Source organism: Alexandromys fortis, unplaced genomic scaffold (assembly GCF_014885135.2).
Source record: "Alexandromys fortis isolate MF-2015 unplaced genomic scaffold, M_Fortis_MF-2015_v1.1 scaffold_12, whole genome shotgun sequence".
Lineage (NCBI taxonomy): Eukaryota > Metazoa > Chordata > Mammalia > Rodentia > Cricetidae > Alexandromys > Alexandromys fortis.
In genome coordinates, this window is record NW_026067937.1 from 19,824,968 (window position 1) to 19,852,300 (window position 27,333).

Sequence of the window (27,333 nt, forward strand, 5' to 3'; positions counted from 1 at the left end):
GCGGGGCGCGGGCGGCCCGGGAGGCGGCGCTCGGGCCGGGACGCGCGGGCCGGGCATGGCGTCGATGGCGGCGGCGATCGCGGCCTCGCGCTCGGCCGTCATGAGCGGGAACCGGCCGCTGGACGACCGGGAGCGGAAGCGCTTCACCTACTTCTCGTCGTTGAGCCCCATGGCTAGGAAGATCATGCAAGACAAGGAGAAGATCAGGGAGAAGTACGGGCCCGAGTGGGCGCGGCTGCCGCCCGCGCAGCAGGACGAAATCATCGACCGCTGCCTGGTGGGGCCGCGCTCCCCGCCGGCTGCCGACGCGGGGGACCTGGGGGACCCGGCGCGCTTCCCTGGCCTGCGCGGGCCCACGGGTCAGAAGCTGGTGCGCTTCGGCGACGAGGTGGGTGCGGCGGGACTGGGCCGCTCAGGGCGGAGTGGGCGGCGAGGGGGAATTCAGACTTCTCCGGGAGAAGGGACCTTTACACACAAAGTAGAGACGGTCGTGAGGAGATAACGCGAACCTGGGCGCTGATGAGGCTATGCCTCTTAGCAGCCTGGCCCTTGATGAGTTGTCGACTTAGAACCTCGGTTTTCCGGGTGTGAAACGGGAATAATGTCAACCGTTCCCGAACGCCAGGCCCTCGGGCCGGCAAGGGTTCGGACCTCAGTGGGGGAGGTGGGACTGCCAGGCACCGCCGCCCTGGGATGTGTCCTCAGGAGACCACAATGGAGGTTGTGTTTGGTGTGACTTGTGAGTCCCGGTTCCCACCCAAACACCGGAGAAGTTGAGATAACTCCTGTAAGCCTGGGCTCTAGGCGCCGGGGGAGGAGAGAAACTGCTGAAATTGCTCCAGCCTGACCCTGCTCTTAGGCACAAAGGCTCCGGAGTCTGCGCTGCTCAGAAACCTGGTGTTTTATTTACTTGGGGACGGTTTCTCTGAAGCCTTTTGTGCCACGAGAGTATGTACTTGGACCTCAGAGACTCAACTTTGTTGTGAAGGACAAAATCAGTAGCAGCCAGAGTTGTGAAAGTCCGTTTGGGTGGAAGCAGTTTTCCAGGAGGGGCAAGTAGAGTTGTGGATCGCCCCCTCCCAGGGGTGGAGGGGGGAAGGTTATGCCGCGTGGAAGGGATAGAGTCAAAAATGAGATTTTTCCGGCCAGGTATTCATTGATGTTTGTTACTACAAAGAACGCTTGTGGTCACAAACCATCTTTACTGCCAGGGACTTGTGAGGGCAGAACTGTCTACCAGCGTTGCCTTCTGCTCTCCGTCCATCCCACTTGAAACTCCGAGGGCCTTGCCAGGAAAAACAAGGGTGTGGTAGGAGATGAAAATATAAGTCTTAAAATATATTCCTGGAGCCGAAACATTTCATTGTGAAAATATGCATCTCCATAAAGACGTGGACAGAGTTTGTTTGGATCTGGGTGATGAGCCGGCAAGCAGTTCCTCTTTGGCAGTGTCTCAGGTAAATAAATCTAAGAGGAAGCAGTCCGGTCAGTGCTTAGCAAATGCCAGAGATGGGTTGTCACTGGCCCTGAACCTATCAAAAGGCCAAGCCACGGTGGAGCTAGGGTCAAGAGATGTGCCCACCTGGTGCCAGATTGCCCTGTTTCTGCCTTTGTAGACTGGTATGGTTTAGTGCAAATGGGGACTGGGGAGATGGATTCAGTGGAGACTTGCCGTGCACGGGAGGATCTCTAGCAGTCACGGAGGGGTGTGCATACTTGTGATTCCTGTGCTGGGAAGTAGATGACAGGCAGATCCCTGGGGATTAATGGTCAGCCAGCCTACCCTATTTGTCAAGTTCCAGATTAACGAGAGGTCCTGTCCCCAAAGACAAGGTTGACAGCGTCTCGAGGGGCAACACCTAATGTTGATCTCTGGCCTACACTCATACCAACGTTTGTGCCAAATGAACATTGTGCTGAGCTAGATCTCCACGTGCCCTTCAGTAGCGCCCAGGCTGAATCTCTGCAGTGCAAATGGGCAGGATACACACACACCTTCAAAGTCCCCGAGCTATGCCACTTGGGCAGAGGGACAAGCAGCCTTGAGTGCTAGGCCAGGGTCTGTAGGACGTCAGCCAGGGTGGATGTTTCTTTTTCTTGCAGTCGTGTGAGGTTTAACAGCACAGGGGACGTAAATTCCACTACTCAGTGAGAGGTTGGCGTCACGTTGAAGTCAGTCAGTGGTCTCATGTAGGACTAGTGTCTGACCACGGGGCTGACAGGTGGGGATACAATGGGGTGACTCCCAGCTAGGTGTTTTGATACCCAAATAGGTGACCCCAAATTTGAGAGAAAAAAAACCCCAAACAAACCAGGGCTCCCGAGCCCTTTCTACTTACTGCCCTACAGGATGCTGCCTGTTTCCTTAGGTCGTGCGTGGCCTCTGTTGCCAGTGATGGTAATTGTGCCCCTCATGGTAACACCTTCTAGTCATTTTTTTAAACTGCCATCATTATTTTTTGTATCATCTACTCATTTTTATGTCTCCCAGGAACTAATTACAGACTAGTGACCATAGGTCTTGGTGACTCTGGATGTGGTAGGGGCTCCTTTACCTGTGTACATAGGGCAGGGGCAGGAATGTGAGACCTTGGTGTGTGTGTGTGTGTGTGTGTGTGTGTGCGCGCGCGCGCGCGTATTTACCCTGATCTCCATATAAAGCTGGATGACTGGGCAGAACTTACATCCCCTCTTGCTTTGCTAATTTAACCTGGTCCCCTGTAGAGACTGTGGTTTCTGCCTTAATGTTGAAACAAAGACGGGACTGTCAATATTTTAACTACTTTGGGAATCAACTGAGCAAGTATTTTTCTAGGCTGTCATAGAAACTAGAGGCACCCTGGCTGAGCCCCGCCACCCCCACCAATCCCTATTAGCCTTCATAGCTCCGCTAAAATCACGGCTTTGTGGATGGATCTCAGGGGAGATAGGCAGAGAACTTGGTTTTGTTCAAGGCTGCCAGCCTCCTGTCCCGACTCCAGTGTTGCCTTAATTCCTTCACCAATGTTCTACAGCAGCAAAGAGGAGGGCTTGGAGCCCCAGGTCCCAGGTTCAAGTCCAGCCATGTCAGCACAGGGTGCCCCTCTGGCTGGGTGAAGTGTAATGTGGAATCTGTGGTTTGGAGTAGGCGAGGCCCCAGGGATGTTCCCTTGGCCTGCGAGTTTTCCTGAGAACACTAAGGCTTTCCGATGGGTGCTTTCATTAGGCTGCCAGCTCTCTCTTTTCTGGAAGGTTTGTTCTTTCCGCCAAAGTTCTGGGAAAGGCTTTCTTTGAGAGGTGAAAGGTTTCTGATTGAGAAGGGACCACCTGTTTACTCTGCTGTTGTCACTGGGAACAATCCAACAAACCCAGAACCCTGAATATTCAGGAATTGGTTGCATCTGTTTCCTGACCCCAACCCCAACTCCTAGCCACACCCAGCAGGGCCAAGCACATTGGTGAGTTCCGGGGTTCCAGGAGCTGCTATGTTCTTAGTTCCAGACAGATTCTTGTAGGGGTGCTGGGCGCTCCTGTGGCATCTGCCTCCTCTACCACCTCTCTCCATGGTGGATCCAGGCAGGAGGGATGGAGAGGCTCAGCTAGCCCCACACTCTTTGACCTGAATTCAAGAGACTGGATTTTTAAGACCCTGGAGCCAGTCAGCTCTGAACTTTGCCTGCAGCTTCGGCGACAGCTGCCTCCACCGCACACATCCTGTAGACCAGAGGCCTTTCTAGTGCTCTTACCTTCTGTGTTCAGGAACCCCCCCCTCCCCCCAGATCCTTTTGGAATTCTCCTTTTTGTTGGGTGTGAGTTTGGCCCGGTGCTTGACTTCTGGGTCTGGGACATGAGAGGGGTTTTCTTCCTCTTCTACCTAAAAAGCACCTTTTTTTTTTTTTTTAATCTCCCTCACCCTGACCCTGTGTGTGTGTCCTCGTGCGGAGGCCAAATCTAGGGTGGAGCTGTCCACCTGTTTTTTGAGACAGAATTTCTGTCTAGCTGATGGTTCGCCTGTTCAACTAGGCCAGCAAGCCCCGGGGATTCTGTCTCTACCTCCCCAGCTCTGGGATTATAAGTGTGTGCTACCGTGCCCTGTGTTTTACCAGTGTTCTGGGAATAAACGAGGTCCTCTTGCGTGTGCAGCGAACAGGCTCCCAGTTGAGTTCTGGTCCCAGCTCTTAGCATTTTGGCGGGTGGGGAGAGTAACTTGGGAGTTGATTTCTCGGGATTTTGGACTTGGTTTACAGGAAGGTGGAGTGTGTGAGTCACCATTCCCTCCTGGCTGGCATATCCACGTGTATATTAGAAATGAAGACAGGGTACATTTGGCCTCTTGAGTCCCTCTGCCCGGACCCTGTGCTGGGCGGCCATGCTAGCACTGAGAATTATCCAGATGCCGCAGGCTGTGAGGGAGGCTTAGGCCTGTCCCTCCCGTTCCCCTTGCTGATTGATGGTTCCCCAGCCTGATAGCACTTGGCCTGGTGCCCGGAGCTGAACCAGCAAATGTGGCTTCCCTCCTGGGCGCCTCCATTGCTGGCTTCCATGGGAGGTGACCCAGCGGCAGCCTGGAAACTGGTTTTGCAGAGACGAGAGGACCAGTTTGTGTCATTCTTTCCGGGAGGACAGGAGGCACAAGGGCGGTCTTGGAGTCATTTTTAAATTGACAGGAGTCACCCCAAGGAGGAGGTTCCCATGGTGCTGGAAGAATATAGCCACTTCTCAAAGATAATAAGAAAGATGGCTACATTCCTGCTGGTCCCTTGATCTCCCCTCCTCCCAGTCTGTTCTCCGTTCTAATCACCACGAGAGATAACCCCTAGCCCTGCCCATGCCCGTGATTCTGACCTTGTGACCCTAGTGGGAATTTGTCACACGCTAAGTCACCCGGGCGTTCTGTCTTTGGAACCGCAGCTCTGAACACCCTGTTATGGACCCTCATTTCAGCAGAGATAACAAGACCGCTAGCCTAAGACCAGCGCCTCTTCTGTAAGTATGTGCCCAGTTGCTACGAACAGGCAGTTGTTTTTTGAAAAGGCAGTATTTTAATGGCTCTTTTCAAGCCCCATCCTTTTTATTTGTTCTGTACACGGTGAACCCAGGGCTCCCTGCAAGGGCTCTACCACCAGGCTATGAATGACCCAGCACTTTCTTTTTCTACCCTTTTAGTCTGAGACAGGGTCTTGCTAGGCTGCCCAGGTTGACTCGGACTCAAGGCAGGCCTTGAACTTTTAGAATCCTCTTGTCTCTGCCTCCCAAGTAGCTGGGGTTATTGGCCTGTGCCACCTGCTGGGCTTGCTGTGGTTTACCACTGTGGACATCAGAGAATGATCACTTCATTCCCTTGTTCATTTATTTAATTACTTATTTATGATGCTGGAGATTAAACTCAGGGTCTTGTGTATGCCAAGCAAACCCTCTACCATTGAGTCTCTTACATCCCCAGCCTCATTCCTGTGTGTTTAATTAATGTATTGTAGTGTGTGTGTCTATCCAAGCAAGTTCGCTCATATACAGGAGGATGATGTGTGTGCCACAGTACATGGGTGGAGGTCAGAGGACAACTTTGGAGTCATTGCTTTCCTTCTGCCTGTGTGTGGGTTCTGGGGATTGAACTCGGGTTGGCCGGGCTAGTCTGGCAAGTGTACCTCTACTCACCGAGCTGTCTCACTGGCCCTTGTTCCTGTTTGTTTATTTTTTAATGGTTTTTTCTTTTAGTTTTTATTTTGTTCGTATGTGTATGGATGATTTTCTTGCATGTGTGTCTGTGCACCCTCATGCCCAGACTCTTGGGAAGGGTGTTGGACTCCCTAGAACTTGAGCAACAAGTGCTTGTGAGCCAATATGGGGATGCTGGGATTGAACCCAGGCCTCTAGAAGAGGAGCAGGTGTTCTTAATTGAAGGAGCTGTGAGCTGTCCTTAGTATCCTACTGTTGAGTCATGAGACAGGCTTGGGTGTCTTTGCGTGTTCAGGCCACCCAGCGCCAACCCAAGGGTGACTGCTGTCAAACAGGGGACTTTCTGTTCCTTTCCACAGGCCCTGCTGTCAGATCTTGCTTTCTCTGGCTGACAGTATTTCTTAGCCTGAGCCGCAAAGTCATGGCTTGTCCCCTGGGAACGCCCCTGATCCTGGGCTTTAGAGATATAGTGACCATTTGTGGTCCCCAAGGCACCTTGTAACTGCAGACGCTGCTTCCGAGTCACCAAGGAAACCAGCCCTATTTCTGGGACTTAGTAGTTGGGGTTCCCACTCTTGGAAACCAGGCAGCCTTTGCAGAGGTGTGTCTGCTTTGTGGTCAGGGTGTGCACTGCTGACAGGCAGTAGGGACTGTAGTTCTAGAACACTGTGATGGAACACACTTTGTAGTGGTCAGTGTGTAATCTTCAAATGCCACCAAGAACAAAGATTCTCTTGCAGGGCTAGGAGGCCACTCATTTGCCCTGGAACTACCTTAGAGGGATGTGTAGAATGAGCCCATAGGAGGTTGCGCAGTGTTTGTAGAGGGTCTTTGCATACAAGGTGGCTTTTACACACCTGGCCACACTATCTCTGATCTTTTCCCCAGGAGAGTTGGAATCTCGGACTGCAATCTGCCAGGTTGGCAGCTCCCTGCTAGTAATTAGCATCTTCACTTCCTCCTTGTCTTCCCAAGACCTTCTTATTGCTATGCAATAAACATAACTCACAACTTGCCACTGCAAGTTCTTTTTCTTTTTTAAGACAGGGTCTCTGCCTGGGCTGTGGTGGCACATGCCTTTAATCCCAGCACTCAGGAGGCAGAGGCAGGCGGATCTCTGTGAGTTTAAGGCCAGCCTGGTCTACAGAGCAAGTTCCAGGACAACCAAGGCTAAAGAGACTCACCCTGTCTCAAAAACTAAAAAAGATAGTGTCTCACGATTCCCAGGCAATCCTTGAACTCGCTCTGTAGCTGAGGATGGTTTTGCACTTCTGATCCTCCTGCCCCTAATTCCTGAGCACTGGGATTACGAATGTGAACCTTACCCATCTTATGTTAATAGCCTTTTTTATTTTAAGTGACAGGATCTCGCATATTGTATTATACCCTCCAACTCTACATAGCTGAGGAAGGCCTTGAACTTCTGACCCTCCAGCTTCTCTCTCTCCCCCCCCCCAAAGTTGCCCCACTGTCACACCCTGTCTGCACTGTGCTGAAGATCAAAGTGCTTGACGTGAAACAAACAGCTTTTGGAAGTTCCAGGGAACACTCCACCAGCTGAGCTCCATCCCCGACCCCATTTCAGCCACATCTGAGTGTGCAATGTCATTCCACACACTCCAAGAGTGTGCAGCATTCCTGCCTTCCAGGTCCAGATTATTTAGTTATTTATTCTTGGCACAGTCTTGTCATGGGGCCCAGGCTAGTATGGAAGTCACCGTCCTCCTGCCTTCGTGTCCTGAGTGTCGGGATGACAGGCATGCTCTGCTGTACCTAGCCGTGTTTGGTTGGTTTTGGTTTTTGAGGTAGGGTTGCACTTTGTAGTGGTTTCAGCTGGCTTGGAACTCGTTATGTAAATCAAGATGACCTCGAACTGACCAGATCCACCTGCCTCTGCTTCCTAAGTGCTAGGATTAATGGCGTGCACCATCAAGCCTGGCCCCAGCCGTGTTTTGTTTGTTTGTTTGTTTTTTAAATATTTATTATGTATTCAATAGTCTATCTGTGTGTATGCTTGCAGGCCAGAAGAGGGCACCAGACCTTATTACAGATGGTTGTGAGCCACCATGTGGTTGCTGGGAATTGAACTCAGGACCTTTGGAAGAGCAGGCAATGCTCTTAACCACTGAACTATCTCTCCAGCCCGTTTTGTTTGTTTTTAAGTTATTATTTTTGTGTGTATACAGGATGTATGTGTGTGAGTATTTGCGCCAGTGTTTATGTCCATAAGAAGCTTTGTGGAGTTGGTTCTGGGGGATTAAATTCGTATTGTCGTGCTAAACCATCCTGTCCTGCCCAGCTGCTGTGTTGTTTGCATCCTTTAAGCTGTAAGACAGTGCAGGTTAACAATGACTGTCGTTCCCCCCACCCCACCTCCAGCTTCTGGCAGCTTCTGTTTTCTGTCGCTATGATTTTCCATACTCCAGTGTTGCGTGTAGATGGGGCCATAAAAACAATATTTTTGTTGTTGTGTTTAGCATAATGTGAAAAATCTACCTCTCTACATCTACACGTAGTGACGCCGCTTTCCTTTAGAGACAGTGAGTGGGATCAGCATTTAACAGACAGCAGATGCACCTGAGATGGTAGCTGGTTTTGGTGCCTCTGTCTGGAGCCCTTGTGAGGACCAGCAGCCCCACTGTTGTGTGTACCTGCTACTGCTTGCTTCTTTCCATGGTTTTCTGTGATTTTCCGCGCTCTGTGTCCTCTTAGCTGTGTCTCTTGTGGCTTCTGTTCTGATTTGGTGATGTGTGGTATACATACTTTCACGCCGTGCTCCACAGTGGCCCAGCCAAACTTCCCGTGCCTGTGTCTCTTTCAGATAGGATTCTGACGCGGAGGGTGATGGTTGGCCTGAGTGAAGGCCACCTGTGTTGTCCTGCTGTCTGATCTGGGTGCCTGGGTGGCAGGCAGAGGGCTCTCCAGCAGTCCCTGAGTAGGAGTGCACAGTCCCACTGCAGGCCTGCACCTGGCTATGTTTTGGTTGCCTCCTGGTTATTGTGAAAGCAGAAGAAAAAGGGGAAATGCTGTGCGTGCGCGTGTGTCTATATTTGCAAGAATGTGTCTCTGTGTGTTTGTGTATATATGTCTGTGTGTCTGTGCTTGTGAGTGTTTGTATGAGTGTGTCTGTGTATCTATCTGCATGCAGATGTATCTATGTGCCAGTATCTAAGTAGCTGACTATGTGTATTGTGTGTATATCTGTGAATGAGTGTATCTATGTGTGTATGTCTGTATGTGAGTGCATCTATGGTATATGTCTGTGTGTCAGTGCATCTATGTGTGGGAGTGTGTCTATGTGTAGGAATGTATCTGTATGTGAGGATATGCTTGTATGGGAGTGTGCCTTTGAGTGTGAGTTTGTCTGTGTAGGTGAGTGTGTCTCTGTGCGGGAGCAGGGACTGCCACTTTGAGATCCTGCTGCCGTTGTGCTGGAAGCCTGCGCCGATGCCAGCACAGTCTCTGGCTGGCGACACAGCCACTGCCTGCTGACAGCAGAGCTCCCGTCACATTTTTGTTTGGCAGATTTATTTTTGCTAAGTGCTTTATTATTTTTTATGAGCTCAGAATTGCAGAAATCCAAGGAATCTGCCTCTTGGTTAAGCTTCTTGCTGAAGCAAACAAAAGATTGTTGACACTAAGTTAAGGGGAAATCTCAGTGACCTCTCCCTGCCTGTGACTCCCCACCCCCCATGGAATTCCAGGAAGTGTGGGCAGCAACCCTGGGGCTCCGACCCACCGAGCCCTGGGCCCTGACTTTTGCTTCCTGGAGCCCCGCTCTCTCAGCCGGGAGCCTCTGACTTACTTTGGAGATTCAGAGAGACCGACTTTACAGAAATCAGAAGTCAGGCCAGGGTACACAGGAGTGGGTCTAGCTCCCACCCACCCTTGGGATCCCTACATCCTTCCTCTCTGTCCAGTAACACGGCTGGTGGCCTCAGGGAAAAAAGGCATTAGCCAGGCAACGCCCTTCACCTCTCCTGGTCACCGCTAGAATAAGCAGTATCTGTTCCACTGACCTGCTCCACTTCCCCGTGAAGGCTGTCTGCCTTACTGCCTCCGAGAGGAACACATAGTGTCCCAAGAGCCTAGAATTTCAGAGGCTCCCTGTCTCCTTCTCCAGTGGCCACAGAGATGAGGACAGGCCCCTGCTGCAGCTGTCGCTCCCAGGCGGTGACTCAACATTCCTCCAGATAGACATGGCCATGTTTGGAGGGGCAGAATTTAGACTTTGGAAGTAACTGGGATTTAGCTGAAATTCCAGAGCAGAATGCAGTGACCCCGTTCTCATTTTTAGAAGTTTTGCCTGACGACTGTGCAGTGCAAAATAGCCCAAGTGGGCCAGAGAGGTGGCCTAGTGGTTAAGAGCACTTGCTGCTCTTGCTCAGGACCTGAGTTTGATTCCTAGCACCCATGTACAGTGGCTCACAACCATCTGTGACTCCATCTCCAGGCCAGTCTGACACCCTCTTCTGGTCTCCACAGGTACTTGCACTCATGTGTGCATATCCACACATAGACACACACATGCACATACAGAGATGTTTCTTAAGAAGCAGTGCAAGTCAGTTCTGAGCCAAGATCCCCAACAGGTGTTGCCAAGGTTGTATTACCTCTGTGCAGGACCAGCGGCAGTCTGGGAAGACTGTATTAGCTGCACAGCTGAGGGGCCTTTGGGCTTTCTTAATGCCTGGCCCCACGTTACTGCTGCAGCCTACCCAGGTCTGGGGGTGTATGCCTTGTGATGTGGGCTTGGCATAACGTGTATTCACAGGAACGGGATTTCTCGGGTGTTAGTGTGCAGTTCTTGCACACCCACTGGAGGAAAGGGCCTGAGCATAAACTTGCAGCCCCTAGTTCGGCAACCACCGAGAGGGTAGCCCTTAGTGTGCAGCCACCAGCTGCTCATCCCCCAGTGCAAGGGACTTTCTATCCGAAATGGCAGCTTTACTCTTTGGGCCTCCATCCCAGAAGAACCAGTGTCTCACTTCCCACATTGGGGTGATTTGGGAATAGGAATGTGTGAGGTGTGGGGGTTGCAGTGTGTGAGGACCTAGCTTGCACAGGGGTCTTGATCTCATAACTTTGGAACCTGGGTTTCTCCAGCTCTGGGGACAGGGCATGGAAAGGGCTTATTGTGTTCTTGTGCCTTAAGAAGTTTCTGCATCCCCCTCATTCTTAGGCTGTCAACTGCCCAGAGCCACCACCGCCACCGCCACCTTTGTTATAGTTCTTAACTGGGCTTCCGCTTCTTCCCAGCTCAGCAGGGGTGTGCCCAGGGAAAGCTGGCTTGCAGCCTGGATGGCTGTTGTGCTTGAGAGCATTCTTGAGGAGTTCCTGCCATCGGTGAGGCTGGTCTGGGGCAGGGCTCTGTCAGCATCTGAAGCTCAGCAGCTCTCGTTGTGGAGGGTGGAGCCAGGTCACGTGGCTGCTAGGTGACAAGGAACATACTTTATTGGGTCCTCCATGGCGTGATACAAATCACGTAGGAGTTGTTTGGGGACAGAGGGAGATGAACATAGAATTAATGCCACTCTCAGTTCACATATTTTGTCAGGACTTTCAGACATAGCTCTGTTGGCAAAGCTTGCTATTGTGCATAAAGCCTTGAGTTCAGTCCCCTGCACTACATAAACCAGCTATGGTGGCACACACCTATAACCTCAGCAAAATTTTGTCCTGTGTTTTAGAGCAGTCAGGCACAGACAGGTACCTGTGGGGGTGAAGAGGAGGCCTCAGCCCTTTCTTCAAGTTAACAGACAGGACCTGCAAGCCTAGGCTCTGAGTCCAGCGAGTGCTCGGAAGAGGTCTTCTGCTGCACTGTGTGAGCCGAGTCAGGAGCAGCATCAGCCGTGTTACGATCAGACACTTGTATCGCCTTGACGCTTTGTCCCTTGACTCTGCTACCAGTGCTTTTCACATGGCCGGGAGGGGGGCACAAATGTGTTCTTTGCACAAGATACCAGGCTACAACCTCACAGCAAGCCTGGAAGGTGTGTGAGTCCCTCACAGAAGCAAGGAAGCAAGTTCAGAAGGCTGTGTCCTCACACCAGATCATAGTTTGCCCTGGTCGGATTGAGACTCCACCCTGTTTTCTGAGGATAATAGCACCATCCCATTTCTTGAAGCTCCTGTCTTGGGTTGAGGCCTTATTGGTGCTCACTAAGATGCCTGTTTGGCAGGAGAGGACCAGCAAGCAGCCTGGGCTGCAGGAGTTCCCAGTGCAAGTCTTGTCAAGTACTGAGACCTTCATTTGTCCTCGAGTTGTCATGTGTGTGTGTGTGTGTGTGTGTGTCTGTCTGTCTGTCTGTCTGTCTCCCTCGTGGCTCTGGGTGGATGTCTGCATAGGGTTGGTGGAGTTTGGGCCTCAGACTTATTCTTGAATTTTTATTTTAGGACATAACTTGGCAAGATGAGCACTCGGCCCCATTTTCCTGGGAAACAAGGGTAAGTTGAATAAAATTTAGATGTATTTTGTCCCCTTTGAAAATATGAGGACCTGTACATTTTCTTTCAACATTTGATGGGTGCAAAGGGCTTTGTGTGGTCCTTAATGCTGGGCTGCAGTTGACAGCCCATGTTGGTAGGACAAAGTGTGTGTGTGTTGGGGGAGGGGGACTTGGGGAACTGAACCTGTGTGTGGGCTTGTCAGTCCCACTATGTCCCATGATATCCCCAGGACCCATGAGTTCTAGCCATCTTGGGTGAGGCCTGCCCTGTCGGGGGACTTCTCCTTCTTCCTTCTTTATCCTCCAGTATTTGGCACTTCAGTGGCGGATGCCCTTTGAGATAGCTAAGAGCCCCAGGTTAGCTGGCTGTGGCTGGTTTGTGTTCATGTACACGTACGCAGACACACGTGCACACGTGGAAAATGGGCCCTGGTCTCCCACTCACTCATATACTGGTTGTCATCACTGCCCAAGCATCAAGCCAGACTTCAGGGCACGCCCCTATCTCCCCTGTTGTCCAGGAGAAGGACCTCAGCAAGCAGCAAGACTACAAAGAAGCAAGTGTCATATGGCCAAGGAGAGGTGAAAGGCCACGATTGTCTCTGAAGCGGATGGGGCTGCAGAGGAGACAGCTGTGTGTGGAGTGGGCTTTTGGGGCACAGATATTTTAAAAGCCTTGTTTCTTAGTCTTTCACTCTTTCCTATTGCTTCTGATCATAGGCCTTGCCCCAGCTAACCCTGGCACCCAGGGGACCTGTGGAGAAGGAGGCTCAAGGCTGGGGAACACTGTGGAGTTCCAAGGGACCTTGAGAGGCCTCTTCTCCGGCCTATAGTTTTTATTAATTATGATAAAATTCACATAATGTAAATTTTAGTAGTTTAGCTTTTGAGGAGGGGTGCCCTTGTACTTAACCTTGGAGCCATCCGTTCAGCTTCATGTTTTTCTTTTTGTAAACATGAACTCTGGGGATCAGCCTTCGGTCTCTGTGCTCACCATTGGTGTCTCTCCAGCCCCGGTTAACCACTTAAGAAAACATCTTCTGCAAGGTTTATTTATTTGATGTCTCTGTGATCTGTCTGCGTGTACATCTGTGTGCCAGAAGATCCCCTTATAGATGACTGGGAGCCGCCGTGTGATTGCTGGGAATTGAACTCGGGACCTCTGGAAGAGCTGCCAATGCTCTTAACCACTGGGCCATCTCTCCAGCCCCCAAGAAAAAAAGTATGTGTATATGTATGTATGCCACATGTGTGCAGCTGCCCAGAGGCCAGAAGAAGGCGTTGGACCTCAAGGAGCTGGAGTTACATGTGGTTGTGAGCTGTCAGACGTGGCTGCTGGGGACAGAATTTCCGAAAGAACCGTCCACCCTCCTAACTGCTGAGCTGTCTCTTCAGTTTGAGCGTGCAGCTCCGTGGCAGTTGGTGCCCTCACATGGCTGTGCCTCATTGTCCACCTCCCATACCATCATTCTCTTACACACTTGCGTGTGTACACAGAGCCCAAGTTGTTTTGGTATTAGGGATAATTGGATCAAGCTAATGAACACATCCCAATTTTCCACCATGCAAGACACATCCCTCCACTTCCGACAGTGACTCCCAGCACCCCTCCACTATCCTACCCCATACATCCCCGCAGGGATATGGTCACCACGGCAATCTCTTCCACTCATCTATCAGTTTGGCAGGCAAGCGGGGGGGGGGGGGGGATGCCCATGGGACTGTTGCATTCCTCTCTCAGGCTCCCATGTTTCCAGAAGAAAAACCCAGCACCCAGAAGGCCTCAGACTAGGAGGGAGGAAGGAATGGAGAAGATTCCTTGCATTCCCAGTCTGTGTGGGCTGCAGACAAGTTGGAGAGTGTATGGGGAGGCTAGGCCCTTGGGACCCGTCCCCAAGGTCCCTCTCCCTCCGAGCTGTCTGGCTTCTGTCTGCCTGTCTCTACTAATGTGCAGCCGCCTATTTCAGGTCCAAAGGAGGCTAAGAGGAGTTAGATCATGATGTCCAGGCCTGGTGAACTGTTCAGACAGAGCAGGGGGCCTTCCAGACCTTTCTCAGGAGGACAAAACACCCCTGTGGGCACACACTCCCTGTATACACGCTAGCACCCCTTCCATCCTCCAGACCAGGTCCTTCCCCACAACTCAGGCACACACCTGAATTCCTCCTCCCGTTCCTGCCGTAGGTGAGCAGGTCACATCACCATCTGGCTAGAGAGCGGAGTGCCTGCTGGCTGTGGTTCAGAGATGTCACTGCCCATGGAAGATTGAGGGGCCTCTTCTAAGCCATGGTCTTGCGTGCACCTCCTTAATTTAATGTTAGTTGGTTTCTGAGGGGCATGGCCCTATAGGCTGAACCCAATCCCATCACAGCGTAACCCCTGCAGTGCCTGGGCCAGTGCATCTTAGGAAGGCCTCTTTCCCTACTTAATGGCTGTCTTCTCTCCTCCCTTTCTTCCCTCTCTCTATCCCTCTGGGCTGTCCTCACTCCCCTTCTGAAAACTTCGATGTTTTCCCTGAGTGTGGAGTAGTGTACAGCTCCTTTAGTGCGGTGGCCGCAATGCTGCCCCCGGGACCAGGCTCCTACGGGTCTCCCAGAAGCCCCCAGCCCCTCACTGCTTTCCACTAACTGTCCTCCCTTACCACAGTGTCCTGGCTGGATTCCACCCACCTTCTCTTGAAGACCCCGCCCCCACACTCCAGCTGCTGTGTAAATCCCGTTTCTGTCCCAACCATCGTGAGAACTATGCTGAGCACGTGCCTACATCTCTGATCATCCAGGCAGGAGATGAACAGGGAAGTCTTCTGCCTAAGTTGTGCCCCCCCGCTTTACTGTTCATCTTCCACATTATGGTCTTAGGGAGGCATGGATGTCTGTGTCCCTGTCACAGGACAAGACCTGAGGGCTAAGACTCATGTGTCCCTTACCATTAACTCCTGAGCCTTGGCTATCCCCTGCCTGCCACTTTTTGGGTATCACGGTGACACTGGGTCTTTGCTGCCCTGGAGCTTGACTGAAGGATGAGTAGATGCCCACCTCAGGGCTTCTGAACAAGGGGCATGTGTGATTTAGCTCCAGGTCTGGACCCATTCCTCAGGATGTGAGGTGGGTGTTCCAAGCTGCCCGTCCGTGCTGGCTCATCCCTATAAGATGACCCCTAATTTTGTGATTCTTAGAGTTGTTCAGGTTCCTTCCCTTTGTCTCTTGGAGGGCAGGAGGAAGAACCCATGTTAAGCATTTGGTGGCCTAATGGAGATGTTCTTCCGATTCTTTCTGACCATGTGTGCGTGGCCTTTGCCTCGGTAGTTTAGCTTTGCCAGCTGCTGCCAAGCCAAACAGTCCTTTTCCGCGGCATGTACCCCCCTTTGCTGAATATCACACATTCCTCTCCAGTGAGCGAGGCATAAAAACAGACACTGGGCTCTGTTGTGGTCTTGCTGTTTTTAGAATGGATGTGGCCAGCTGAGCCCTGTTCCCCACATGGGCTGACCGATGCCCCGCTCTGCCGACGGACTGGATTGTAGAGAAGTCAGGAGCCCAGGGCACAGAGGGCAAGGGAGTGCTGCTGTGAGCTGAGGAGACCCTTGCCTTCCTCTTTTGTGTCCATGCCTCCAGGATCACAGAAGACGCTCAGCTGAGCCCTGGCCCTTTCTACCTGCAGCCCATGCCATAGCCGTGATCTACCGTGCCATAGCCGTGATCTAGTGGCTGCTGCCCCTTCCTGTTACCTTTGATGCAGTTTCCTTCTGCAGTGCTGGCTCAGCAGCCTGGGCATTGAGAGAAGGCTGCCGTGACCTCCTGCCCAGGCCTGAAAGTGACAGGCTGTTTGGAAAGCCTTGTTGCCGGCATCAACAGTCTTTCTGTTTTCCACCTTGGCATGTATGGGCCCCAGGTGGAGGTCTGGTCTGGCCTCTGAAGCCAGTGCAGTCTCTGGAAAAGTTGGGTGAGCTGCCGGACTGGCTCTTCTGTAATGAAAAAGGGGCAGTGATTCTGCTCCTTCATGTCACTTGTGGGAAAGGCTTCCGTGCCAGGCACGCAGTACATGCCCAGTCAATTAAAACTTGTGGACTGATCTTCCCAAGTCAGCTGACTTCTGTCCTGGGACCGAGGGACAGGTGGTCATAGTGTCACTGGTGGCTTCCCAACAGGTCCTGGACTCTCTCTTACCTTGCTCTGGGCCCTGGAGATTTGGTTCCTGTTTTTTCTAGGTCGGACCTATGGCAGACTGAACCTGGCATAGAGAGCTGCACTGTGGGTGTTCCTCGGAGCACCCCCTCTGGCTCCCAGGGCTGAAGCTGTGATGCTCCCTGTGGGTTCTGTTGTCTAGCCACTGCCCTGTTCCAGAAGCTTTCACAGGGTCTAGGGGTCCTGGGACTGCCAAAGCTCTGCCCTCTTCACCTCCTGTGAGCCTGGATTTATCTGGTTGTATCAGTAGTCTTGAGAGACAGCTGTAAGAAGTGCTGATTCCTAGCACACCTGGAGGGAAGCATGCAGAATGGGACTTACTCGGGGTCACTGCCCCCTGAGGGACAGTGGTACTGCAGTTTCACATGGCCTCCTTGAGCCCATTCTTTGGTTCTTCAGCTGAGCCAATATAGATGGGGACAGGGAAGAAGGTCTCCTCCCCTCCCAGCTACCAGATAGTGCTTGGATGTCTTGGTTCACAACCTTCTCTTATGGGGCAGTGAGAAGTTTTTCACCAACAAGGAGGAGGAGGCTGAGTTGTGAGAGGAAACCGGTCACACTTTATGTGCAAAGTTAAGGATCAAGAAAACATTGGGGAAGAGGCAGATAGGTTAGGAGCTGCTGCCTTCTCTCCCTTTCCTCCTCCTCCTCTTCCTCTCCCTCCACTCCCTTCTCTTGTTTGTTTTTTGGTACAAGGTGTTGCTGTGGCTTGTTGACCTGGTAATTTCTTTTCTTTTTTCAAATGTAACTTTTTATTGATTCTCCGTGGATTTCACATGATGCATCTCAATCATGTTCATCTCCCTCCCTTTCCCATCCGCCCTCTATCTTTGCAGCATCCCCCACCCCCACCCCAGGAAGCTGTTGTGTGACACGGTGAGTCACAGTCCTTTAGTCCGTGCATTGTTACTTGCAAGTGTTTAAACCAGGCTGGCTTCAAATTCCCAGAGATTCATCAACTTCTGCCTCCCCAGTGCTGGATAAAATGGTGCTGTGTTTTCTTGTGTTTGTCTCCCAAGACCCCAAACAGGTAGGTAAGCTCCTTCTAAGTTGATGTCACCTCCCACTGGGAAGCTGCAGAGCATCTGGTTACCCTTGAGTGGATGGGAGTGGCCATCAGCTCCTGCAGTCACACAACCTTGGATCCCAAACTGGGCTTCCCTCCTCAGTATCTGACCACCCACACATCTCTGGCTTTGCGATTCACAGTCTTCTAAGCAAAGACCCCACCAGAGCGATGAAGCCTCCCCTACCCGCCACCAAAAAAATCAAAAAAACAAAACAAAACAAAACAAACTGGTTCTGTATGCCTTATTCTACGGTTTCCAGACCACAGCCAACCCTTCTCTGAGACTTGGCATTTCCAAGTTATTTTTAGCAGTTTGCTTACTTAAGGAAACGATTATGTCTGTTTGTACCAAGTGTCTTTGTGTCCTACTAGGGAATTTGGAAATAGGCAGTGTTCAGAATGCTGGACCTAGAAATGATCCTGAGAGCGATGAGGAGCCACATTCCTATAATCTCATCACTCAGGAGGTAGAGGCAGGGGGATCAGGAATTCAAGGGCAGCCTCAGTAACATAGAGATTGAAGCTGCCTCGGACTATGTGACACCCTGTCTCACACACACACACACACAAAAAACCAACTGCTTTTTCCATGACATTGTATGTTAGCCCTTCAGCCAGGCCTTGGAGTTGAAATCCTGGGATTTCAACTGCAGGGTCTCCTAGTAGGCTAGTAGCCCAGGGAAACCAATCACTCTGTACCCCTGTACCTCCATCCTCTTCCCTTCTCTTTATTCTTCCTTGAGGGGTTGCTGGTGACAGTGTATAAAAGCCCAGGCTGGAACTTATGCTCCTCCCCTTGACCTGCTGAGTTCTCCAGAGGTCACACACAAACTTCAGTATGGCAGCCTGGCCTCCTATAAACCCACCACACTGGATCCATGGTTCCTTGCAGAGCCGAAGTGGGGACGGCTGTTTCTTAGGGAAGCTGTATTTTCAGGCTGCCTAGGCTCTTGGTTTAGACTTGTGTTCTTCTTCTCTAGGCCAAGGGCAGCTAGCTGCTGGCTTCCCGTCCAGGGAATGTGTGGTATACTGCCCTGAGCCTGGGGCTCATTCGGAAGAAGGGCTGTGTTCCGTTTCTAAGATTCCTGCTTATGGATAGGGACCCGATGGATTGATGGTTTGCAGAACTGCATGTCAATCCATGGAACACTCCAAGACACCACCTCTGCACAGTGCACGGGCAGGTTCAGACTGGTTCTGGGGCTTGCCGGCCAGCCAGCTTAGCCTCTGAGTTTCTGACCGGTGAGAGCGACTCTGTATCAAAGAACAAAGTGGATGCCATTGTATAGCATTATTCTTGGGGACACATGAACAAATGTCTGCTCACCCTAGACAGGAAACCAAAAGCAGACAAGGTAGGGATACCACCAAAGTCCAACTTGGTGAACGAGTGTGTTTTGTTGAGCATGACTTACAAGAGCATGGAGGGGGGTCACTTACAGGTGCAATAATAACTTAAAGACAGCTGCATCCCCAAAGTGCATCCCAGCATAGGAGGAAGCTCACCAAAGCTGGAAACGGAAGTGTACTGCATAGCCCAAGGGCAGCTCAAGATTGGAGGACATTTCTTCCAGGGAGCTCAGTTGATCTCTCAGTAGCTCCTCACTGCTTATGTATGTTTGGGAGGCAGGAGCCTTGTGAATTTGATCAGATCCATGCTTCTTAAAGCCATTGAGGTGTTTACTTTCTGAGTCTTGAGGAGAGTCCTTTCAAGATGGAATTTATCTCAGTGGAGTTTACTATACAACACTGGTCCCTGAGGGCCATCTGACCGCTACACATGTTCATGCACCCATTGCATATGTGTGTACACACTACATACACAAACACAGAGAGAGAGAGAGAGAGAGAGAGAGAGCGAGAGAGAGAAGAGGTTGTGACGATCAAGAAAGAGCTGACAGATGCTCACAGTGCATTGAAGAAGCGACATCCCACCCTGCAGACCTGACAAGATCACAGCTAACATATATGAAAATGTGGCACAAAAATAGTTATGGGGGAGGGGTTATGCCTGATTTTCTGAGTTTTCTCTACTTTCCCAGCTTTCTGTAATATCATTTGCTATTTTATTTTTGTAAGAAAGTGGTAGAAGTGATGGGGAATTGAAATTTTCAGGGTCGATTTTGAGATCGAGAATGCTGAGTTCTGCAGAGTGGGGATGACCTGGCCTGCAGTTAGCTCCCCTTTGATGGAAGGCTTGGAGTTCCTGGCAGTGATTTCTGTCAGGACTGCTCAGTGGCAGAGTTTTAGAGGTCACCGTGGTTACAGATGTGGTTCAGGAAAGTGGTTAGTCTGCATGTGGTGACACAGGGTATGGACTGGGTTTGCGTAGCTTCCCTTCTCTCTGAGGACTCTGATGCCCTGAGGACCCACTCGGCCTTCCTCACCTGCCTGTAGCAACCCCTCCTGAAGTCAGAACCATGCTGGGCCCTGCCATGTGCTCTCATAGTCAACAGGGACCCTTGATTGTTGCTGTGATTCTGGTCTTAGAGCTGCTAGGGTGCACTGTGACAGGGCTTGGCCTCATGGCTCCTGATGTGTTTCAGGTAGGCAGTAAGGACTGCCATGAAAATCGTCACTTGGGACCACCAGACAGCTCTCAGCTTATGTCGGTACAGTGTCTGCACAGATCTGAGGGAGTGTGTGAGCCAGCTGTATGTCCCAAGGGCTTCTGAGGCTCTCATGTGTTTCTTCCTTTATGTCTCCCCACAGAGTCAGATGGAGTTCAGCATCTCCTCCTTATCCATCCAGGAGCCCAGCACAGCCACCGTGACCAGTGATCCCAGGCCCCTGGCCAAGGCTCCTCAGGGCACACAGGCTGCCAAGCCTGCCCAGAACAGCAGATCCTCTAGCCTGGATGCTCTAGGGCCTTCGAGGAAAGAGGAGGAAGCGTCTTTCTGGAAGATCAACGCTGAACGCTCTAGGGAGGGGCCTGAGGCCGAGTTCCAATCTCTGACACCCAGCCAGATCAAGTCCATGGAGAAGGGAGAAAAAGTCATGCCCGCTTGCTACCGCCAGGAACCCATCACAAAAGACAGGGAGGTCAAGGCTCTGCCCCAAGAACAGCAAACTCTCTCCAGTGTAAGCACAGCACAAGAGGTGCCCCAGCCTGTGCAAGCCCCTGCCAGCTTGCTGCCCAAGGCTACCCCCACTGAGTCCCCAGAGAAGCCGCCACCTTCCACTGCCCAGCAGGACGACGAAGACGATGCTCTGTTCTCAGAGCCTGTGTTTGCGCAGGTGGGTGGTGGTGCCAAGTCCACATCAGAAGTGGGGGGCACATTCTTTCACAGATATCCAAGGAGGGCTCACAGGACGGGACAGCCACCAATGACCCCATGGTGGTCTTCTCCACTGAGTTCAATTTCCAGAGCCCATGTTAAAAAATATCTGGGTTTATAATCCCAAACACTTAGATTGGAGTTGGAGACAGGTGTAACCTTGGGCTTGTTGGCCAGACAGCCTAGCCCACTTGGCAAATTCCTGGCCAAGGGTAGACCACACACAGGCAGAGACACACACACACGCAGACACACACACACGCAGACACACACACACACACGAGCGGATGTATCTGTTCACTTTATAATGCTGTCAGGAGCAGGAGGGTGCCGGGGAGAACTAGGTTACTTTCCTCTGCTCTTTGTATGCTGGTGTTGCAGGAGTGTCACTTGCGCTGGGTTTTGTGCAGCTTTCTGGTCCCTCGCACTGAGGTAAATTGAGGTCAGGTGCCCCTGAGGCAGCAGCTGCTTTCCTCTGGGCCATTTTAAAAGGAGTGCTGTATTTAGGTTGTCTGTGGCCGGGACGGAGGCCCACGTCTTATTCTTCACCTTTGTCCCTCTGCAGATCGGCTCAAGTAACACCCTCCTAAAGACGGGCTTTGATTTTCTGGACAACTGGTAGACGGTGCTACCCGGACACACAGCCAAGAGCCCCCGTGTGGCCCACGTGGTGTTCGGAGGAGAAGGCAGCTCTGCCTGTGTATTTTCCTGTTTCCTTTGCCCTTTTCTTAGTCTTTCAGGAACTAGGAAATGTTGCCAGGTTTTCCTTCTCTCTCTCTCTCTCTCTCTCTCTCTCTCTCTCTCTCTCTCTTCCTTCCTTCCTTCCTTTCTCTTTTTGGTAAAACCAAATATGCTATTTTCAAGGATTTGATAACAAGTTTTACACTTGGGATTTTTAAAGACAAGAATCCAGTAAGCCTTGTAAATAAAACTTCTGTCCCGGACTCCACCCCACTTCTTCCACCAAGGAGGTTCTCGGACCAAGTCACCAAGGGCCGTGCAGGCGACCATCTCTTTGCGCCCTCCCCATTCCTTTTCACTGGGGGCTCCCTGGGTGGAGCTGGGCTGTTGACTGTCGCTGTGGAAAATTCATCCTTAAAAATGGGCTCACCTGGAACCCTCCCTTTGCTGAACCACATCTGGCATTCTGTGCCCTTCCCCACCCCTGCTTCTAGGAAACAGACTGCTGGCAGGTGGTGGCAGATGCCCGCTAAGCTGCCTGGTGACTTACTCGGAGCTCTGGTTGTTTGAAAGCCCCTGCCTGCTGGCAGGTTTTTTTTTATCAGCGTCTCGCTGTTTTGTATGTGGCTGCAGCAGCTTCCTTGGTCTGTGGATTTTCTTCTGAAGATGCTGTAAGTGTCCTGCCAGTGTCCCAGTCCTGTCCTCTCCAGCAGTCAGGGCCGTGGCAGCGGTGCTGGAGAGCAGGGCGCTTCTGATTCACTGTGTTAGAACCTTCCAGCATGAGATTGGAAGGCTTGGCTGTTCTTTACACCGGTTTGGTCAGCTGTATTGTGAAGGCCTCTCCCCAAGACCTGACCACCTTCAAATGAAAGAGGCCTTCCTGATGGTTCCAGAAACTTCCCCTTGCAGCCTTGAGAGCTCACAGCAGCAAGGCTGGGTGAGGAACATGAGCCTCACCCAGATCTGCTCCCTGTCCTCCCCGCTGCCCTGCCACGGCCCCTGGACCACTGCAGGAGGCGCCAGGCAGATCTGTGAGCTCTGGGTGGCACGGTCTACCCTTTGCCATCACTCCGTTCTCTTCACCTGAAGCCTTAATCTCAATGAGCCCCCTCCTCCGAGCACCTGGTTTCAGTACTGAAAGGTGTGACCTTAATGCCCACATCACAGGACTTTCTGAACTAGCTCCTGGAATATCTGTTAGACCCTGCTTACCAAGGCAGAGCGCACACAGCAACTGTCCCACCCTTGTCTTTTCCCCTGGGAAAACATGCCAAAGCTGTACTTAGCCAATATTGATGCGATACCTGCCAATTAGTTTCTGTCCTGAGCCTCCCTTGGTCCCTAGGGTGTGGCTTTGCCTTCCTCTGGTGGCTTTTGACCAGTTATCATCCCGCACTGTGGTAGAGCAGTGATGGCAGAAGAGGAGAACGGCGTCGGGCACAACGAGGACGGAAATAACTCGCAAGCCCACGCTGGCCCTGGCTCTTTAGGGGGTCCAGCATGGCTACCATGTGCCTCCCTGCCTCCCTCCCCAGTGCTGTGGTTGATTTCACGTCTGTGCACGTTCTCCTTCCGTGTAGGTCTATGGTCCATGGCAAGGGCACAGCAGGAAGGCCCTTGACCAGCGTGACATGTCTCTTCTCTCTCTGTGCAGACATTTTCCCTTCTTCCCACGTTCTCCTGATTCCCTTCTAGCTTCTCTAGTGAAAACACAGAGAAGGCTGCGTGTAGGCACAATGGTGTTTCTCAAGGAGGCCTCCCGAGAGCAGTTGGGAAGCTGGGCGGTGGTGGTGCTGCACACCTTTAATCCCAGCACTTGGGAGGCAGAAGCAGGTGGATCTCTATGAGTTCGAGGCCAGCCTGGTCTACAGAGTGAGTGTTAGGACAGGCTCCAAAGCTACACAGAGAAACCCTGTCTTGAAAAGCCAAAAGCAAAAAAGCAAACAAACAGAACAGGTGGGAAGTCCCAGATAGGGGGTCCAGGAGGGATCCTAAAGGACCCACCTGACCTGGGCATTGTCCTTGTGCCTGGGCAGACCAAGCTGGCTTCTTGGTCTCCCCCAGGGACTATGTGACAGTGGCCAGGAGATTAACCAGGTATTTTCCACCTTCTCTTCCTCCGCCGTCAGGATGGTACACACCCATCACTTCCCTCTAAAGCAGTTCTTCCTCTCACGCCTGTGTATGATTTTGATCACCACCACACACCCAGGCTCAACGCCTGGGAGGCAGCTCCAGGGCTCTGTGTCTTGCTCTTGGTAGCCATATTTGACAAAAGCTCTCAGAAACCTAGACTCTGCCTGTTTGGGTTGTCCCTGAGTCCCCGGGCCTCCTGGCCAGGTGCATCCCTCATGCCAGGGCCAGGAGTGGCCTTCTATTCTTTACACCGCCCTCTCCTTTGATACATATTTTCAAAATGGCAGATTCTTAATGACAACTTGTAACTTTGTTCTATTTTATACTACTAGCCTTTAATAAAGCCATTTTAAAAATGAGAGTTGGGTCTGTTTCATTTTCTGCTTTGTTCAGGAAGCTCAGCAGGGTGGCAGGAATTTAATGCCAAATTGTGTTTTCTAGGAAGATGTTGAGAAATATCTGCTCACCCTCGATAGGTGTTGCATTAGGAGCGGCAGGGGCTGCGTCCCCGGCACCCGGCCGCCCTCATGGCTAGCTTATGCCCAGAAATAATTACACGGAAACTGTATTCTTTTAAACACTGCCCGACCCATTAGTTCCAGCCTCTTATTGGTTAGCTCTTACATATTGTTCTAACCCATTTCTAATATTCTGTGTAGCCCACGAGGTGGCTTACCAGGGAGGATCTTAACCTGCATCTGTCTGGAGTGGGAAAACCATGGCGACTCCTGACTCAGCTTCTTTCTCCCAGCATTCTCTCTGTTTACTCCACCCACCTATGTTCTAACCAATAAAATGGGCCAAGGCAGTTTCTTTATTATAATTAACCAATGTCCTTCCTCCATCAGATAGGTCACTAATAGACCAAAGAGAAGATCATCCAATTACTTACCAAAGTGGTCCCTACAACCAAGAGGTTCCTTCCTCAGCATGGTGGCTTATCTTGCAGGTCCACCACTGAAGAGTCCCCAAGTCAACCTCTCCCTCCTATATATCCTAGTGACCCCTCCAAGACCAGGAGGGAGTGGCCACTAGAACCTCAGTTTGCCTCTTTGCTATGGCCTCATCTGAATCCTACCATATTCGAGTTTCCTGTGGGCTATGGTCTCCCGCAGGCCAGCAACTCTGCTCTGGGGCATCAATAGTCATATCACGCCTGGAGGTGATGGCTCCATGACCACATACAATAAAGATTCACACCAGTGGGAGACAGCCCAGCGGAGTCTACACCATCCCCTGTGCAGCTAGTGGACGTAGTGGCCCAGGTACACCTGCCCCAGCAGACAGAAGGCTGTCCTGGAGAAGTAACCCAAACATTAGAATTCATGCCCCTCCTTGCCACAAATGCCAGTGGGCAGAGGCAGGAATGGATCTTGAAGTCAAGTTTTATTCAGAGAGCCAGAGATCCAAGAAGTCATTGCACCAACACTAAAAACTCCAGCCAGCAGGCTTTTCAGGGGTGAACAAAGGTAGTAACTGTTACAACAATGTTTAGTTTCACCCTGGTCAGGTGGCAGTGTCTCCAAGGTTCATGTGCTGGTGCTTCTGGCTTTGTGTCTCCTCCACTTGGTCCCCATTTTTGTCTCTGCAGCTGGGTTTACATACTCCCACAGCCAGTGACCCTTGCTTTCCTCCCATGGTGACACTCGGTGTTAACTCAGTAAACAAACCATTAGCAACGTGATCATGTCCATTCTCCCTTACCGTAAGAGGAATAAATGTACCCTTCAATGTAGAAGGCAAAATGCCCCTCTCTGTCATTGTGACCTTCCAGAGGGATCATAGGGCTCCAGAAAGACTTTCCAAAGACAGGTTCATGGTGCAGTGACCGCAGGGCAAACGTGGAACTCCTCCACACGCTAAGTGATAAGTGAGTACAGTTGAGGTGAGTTTTTGTTTGGGGGTGGAGGAAATTCAGTGTCTAGCTTGGTTAATTAGTCAGATCCAGTTTGTTGACTCAGAGTGAGAAATTGCCAAGTGTAGGTAGGAAAATTTCAAATGTCACTTTTTTTTTTTTTTAAGACAGAATTTCTGTAGCCCCAGCTGTCCTGGAACTCACTCTGTATATCAGAGTGGCCTTGAACTCAGGCCTGCTTCTGCCTCCCAAGTGCTAAGATTAAAGGCATATACCACCATGTCCAGCCAGATGTCACTTTTCAATAAGCTTTCATTAATACAAAATACAGCTCTCACCTCAAATGGAATAAGACAGCCCCCACTTCCATCTCCAGCGTCCTGCCTGTCCCTCTTACTTGGTCATATCACCTGTGCCTCTCTGATACCACTTCAGGCCCCGCTGTCTTCTGCATGCCTTCACGGCTGCAGCTTCCTGAACTGGGTTGCCTGTTCATTCTGTCCCCTGGCTTCCCAAGTGTTGACTCTAAAGAGGGATACAGGTTCCACATTCAAGTCCCCCCAAGCCTACCGGCTCTTCCTAGGAAAGTGTGGGTGCCTTGAAGCCCTAGAGTAAAGGGAGGGGACCGGTACAGTGTAGAGAAGCCTCAGCTGACCCTCAGGTGGCTGGAGGGGCTCCTGGGAGATTGTGGTCTTTGTGTCCCAGGCCCTGCAGGCCAACTCTGCTCTGCTTGGGGCCTCTGACTTTCTTGCTTGTCACACTCTTGTGAGAGAGCGAGATTTCATGGCTCCATAGAAGCAAGCCTAGCTGTCTATCTCTTATCAAAGCCGCCAGAGCTGACTTGGCATTCTGTGATCAATGTCCTCACTAGATCGTGTGTCTGGGACACCTCCCTTCTCCCCTCGTTGTCATTGGTGACCCAGGCTCTGAGACTCTGGCCCAGTCACTCTGCAAGGCCACTTTGGAGATGTCATCCATGAACTCTGCTGGAACCTCAGCGTTCGCCAAAGCCCTGCATCATATCCGCATGAGGTGACAGGGTGAGGTATTCAATGTCCCATAGATGAGTGTTGTCTCTCAGTACCGCTTCTCGCTAGGCCGCCTGGGAGTCACTCAGCGTCACTTCCCGAGGCTCCTTACCTGTTGTCTGTGTGAAACGGCAGTTCTGTGACATGGCACAGGGATGAAGCTAACATGCAGACCCAGGGCTGGCATACAGCAGGTCTCATATGTCTGACAGTCTGACGGCAGGTTCCCTGGAGCCCTCCTTGCCCTTGGGACTCTGTGACATCCATCTTAGTAGCCTTCAGAGAAATGGCTTAACTGCAGCAAAACCCGCCTTTTGCAGCCAACACAAACGAGAAGCTCAGATGGCTGTTAAGGACACAGCCGGACAAAACTCGCCAGGTCCCTGTCACCAGCCATCTGGGTCTCTTCCCAGCAAACTGCTTTCTGCCTCCAAACATCACCGGTGACTCATGCATCTATTTTTGAATTTTCTGGAATGGATTTTAACCCAAACCAACTGACAACAGTCTCTGCTTGAGGGTCAGAATGACCAAGTCACATTATACAGCATGGCTGTTCTTTAGTTAGGATGGAGAGTGTCTTTGACTATTTGCCCACTGGAATGTGACCCTCTCTGGGCTGGGGTCTCCATCAGGCACTGGGAAGATGTCCCACATGGTATAGTGGCTTGTTGCTGCAGGCCATGGTATCGAGGCTCGTTGCTGCAGACTGTCTCAGGGCTTGCCAACCTCCTGTGTGGTGGAGGTTGGCTGGGCCATGTCCACTGTGGGGCCATAGGAGGGGCAGGGAGGGAGCACCTCCATTTCCTTACCAGGAGTGTGAAGGTGCCTGGGCTTACAGATGTGTGTGCTGGAGAGGCAAGTCCCCATTAGGAAATGGGAGTGTCACTCAGATGGTTGGAGTCAATAGTGGAGGGAAAAGATGCTCCATCTGCTCCCCAGCTGTGATCCAGTTCTGATGGTTCAGTTTAAAGTGGAAAAAAACAAAACTCGATTGT

General features: G+C 51.5%; 1 protein-coding gene across 1 annotated transcript; it reads left to right on the forward strand.

Moving 5' to 3' along the window:
- Positions 1–23,811, forward strand: CUNH1orf198 (chromosome unknown C1orf198 homolog). Its single transcript, XM_050147016.1, has 4 exons — positions 1–388; positions 12,052–12,102; positions 20,070–20,594; positions 21,201–23,811. The coding sequence occupies exons 1-4, from the start codon at positions 56–58 to the stop codon at positions 21,255–21,257; spliced, it is 966 nt and encodes a 321-aa protein (XP_050002973.1). The 5' UTR covers positions 1–55; the 3' UTR covers positions 21,258–23,811.
- The last annotated feature ends 3,522 nt before the right edge of the window (positions 23,812–27,333 follow it).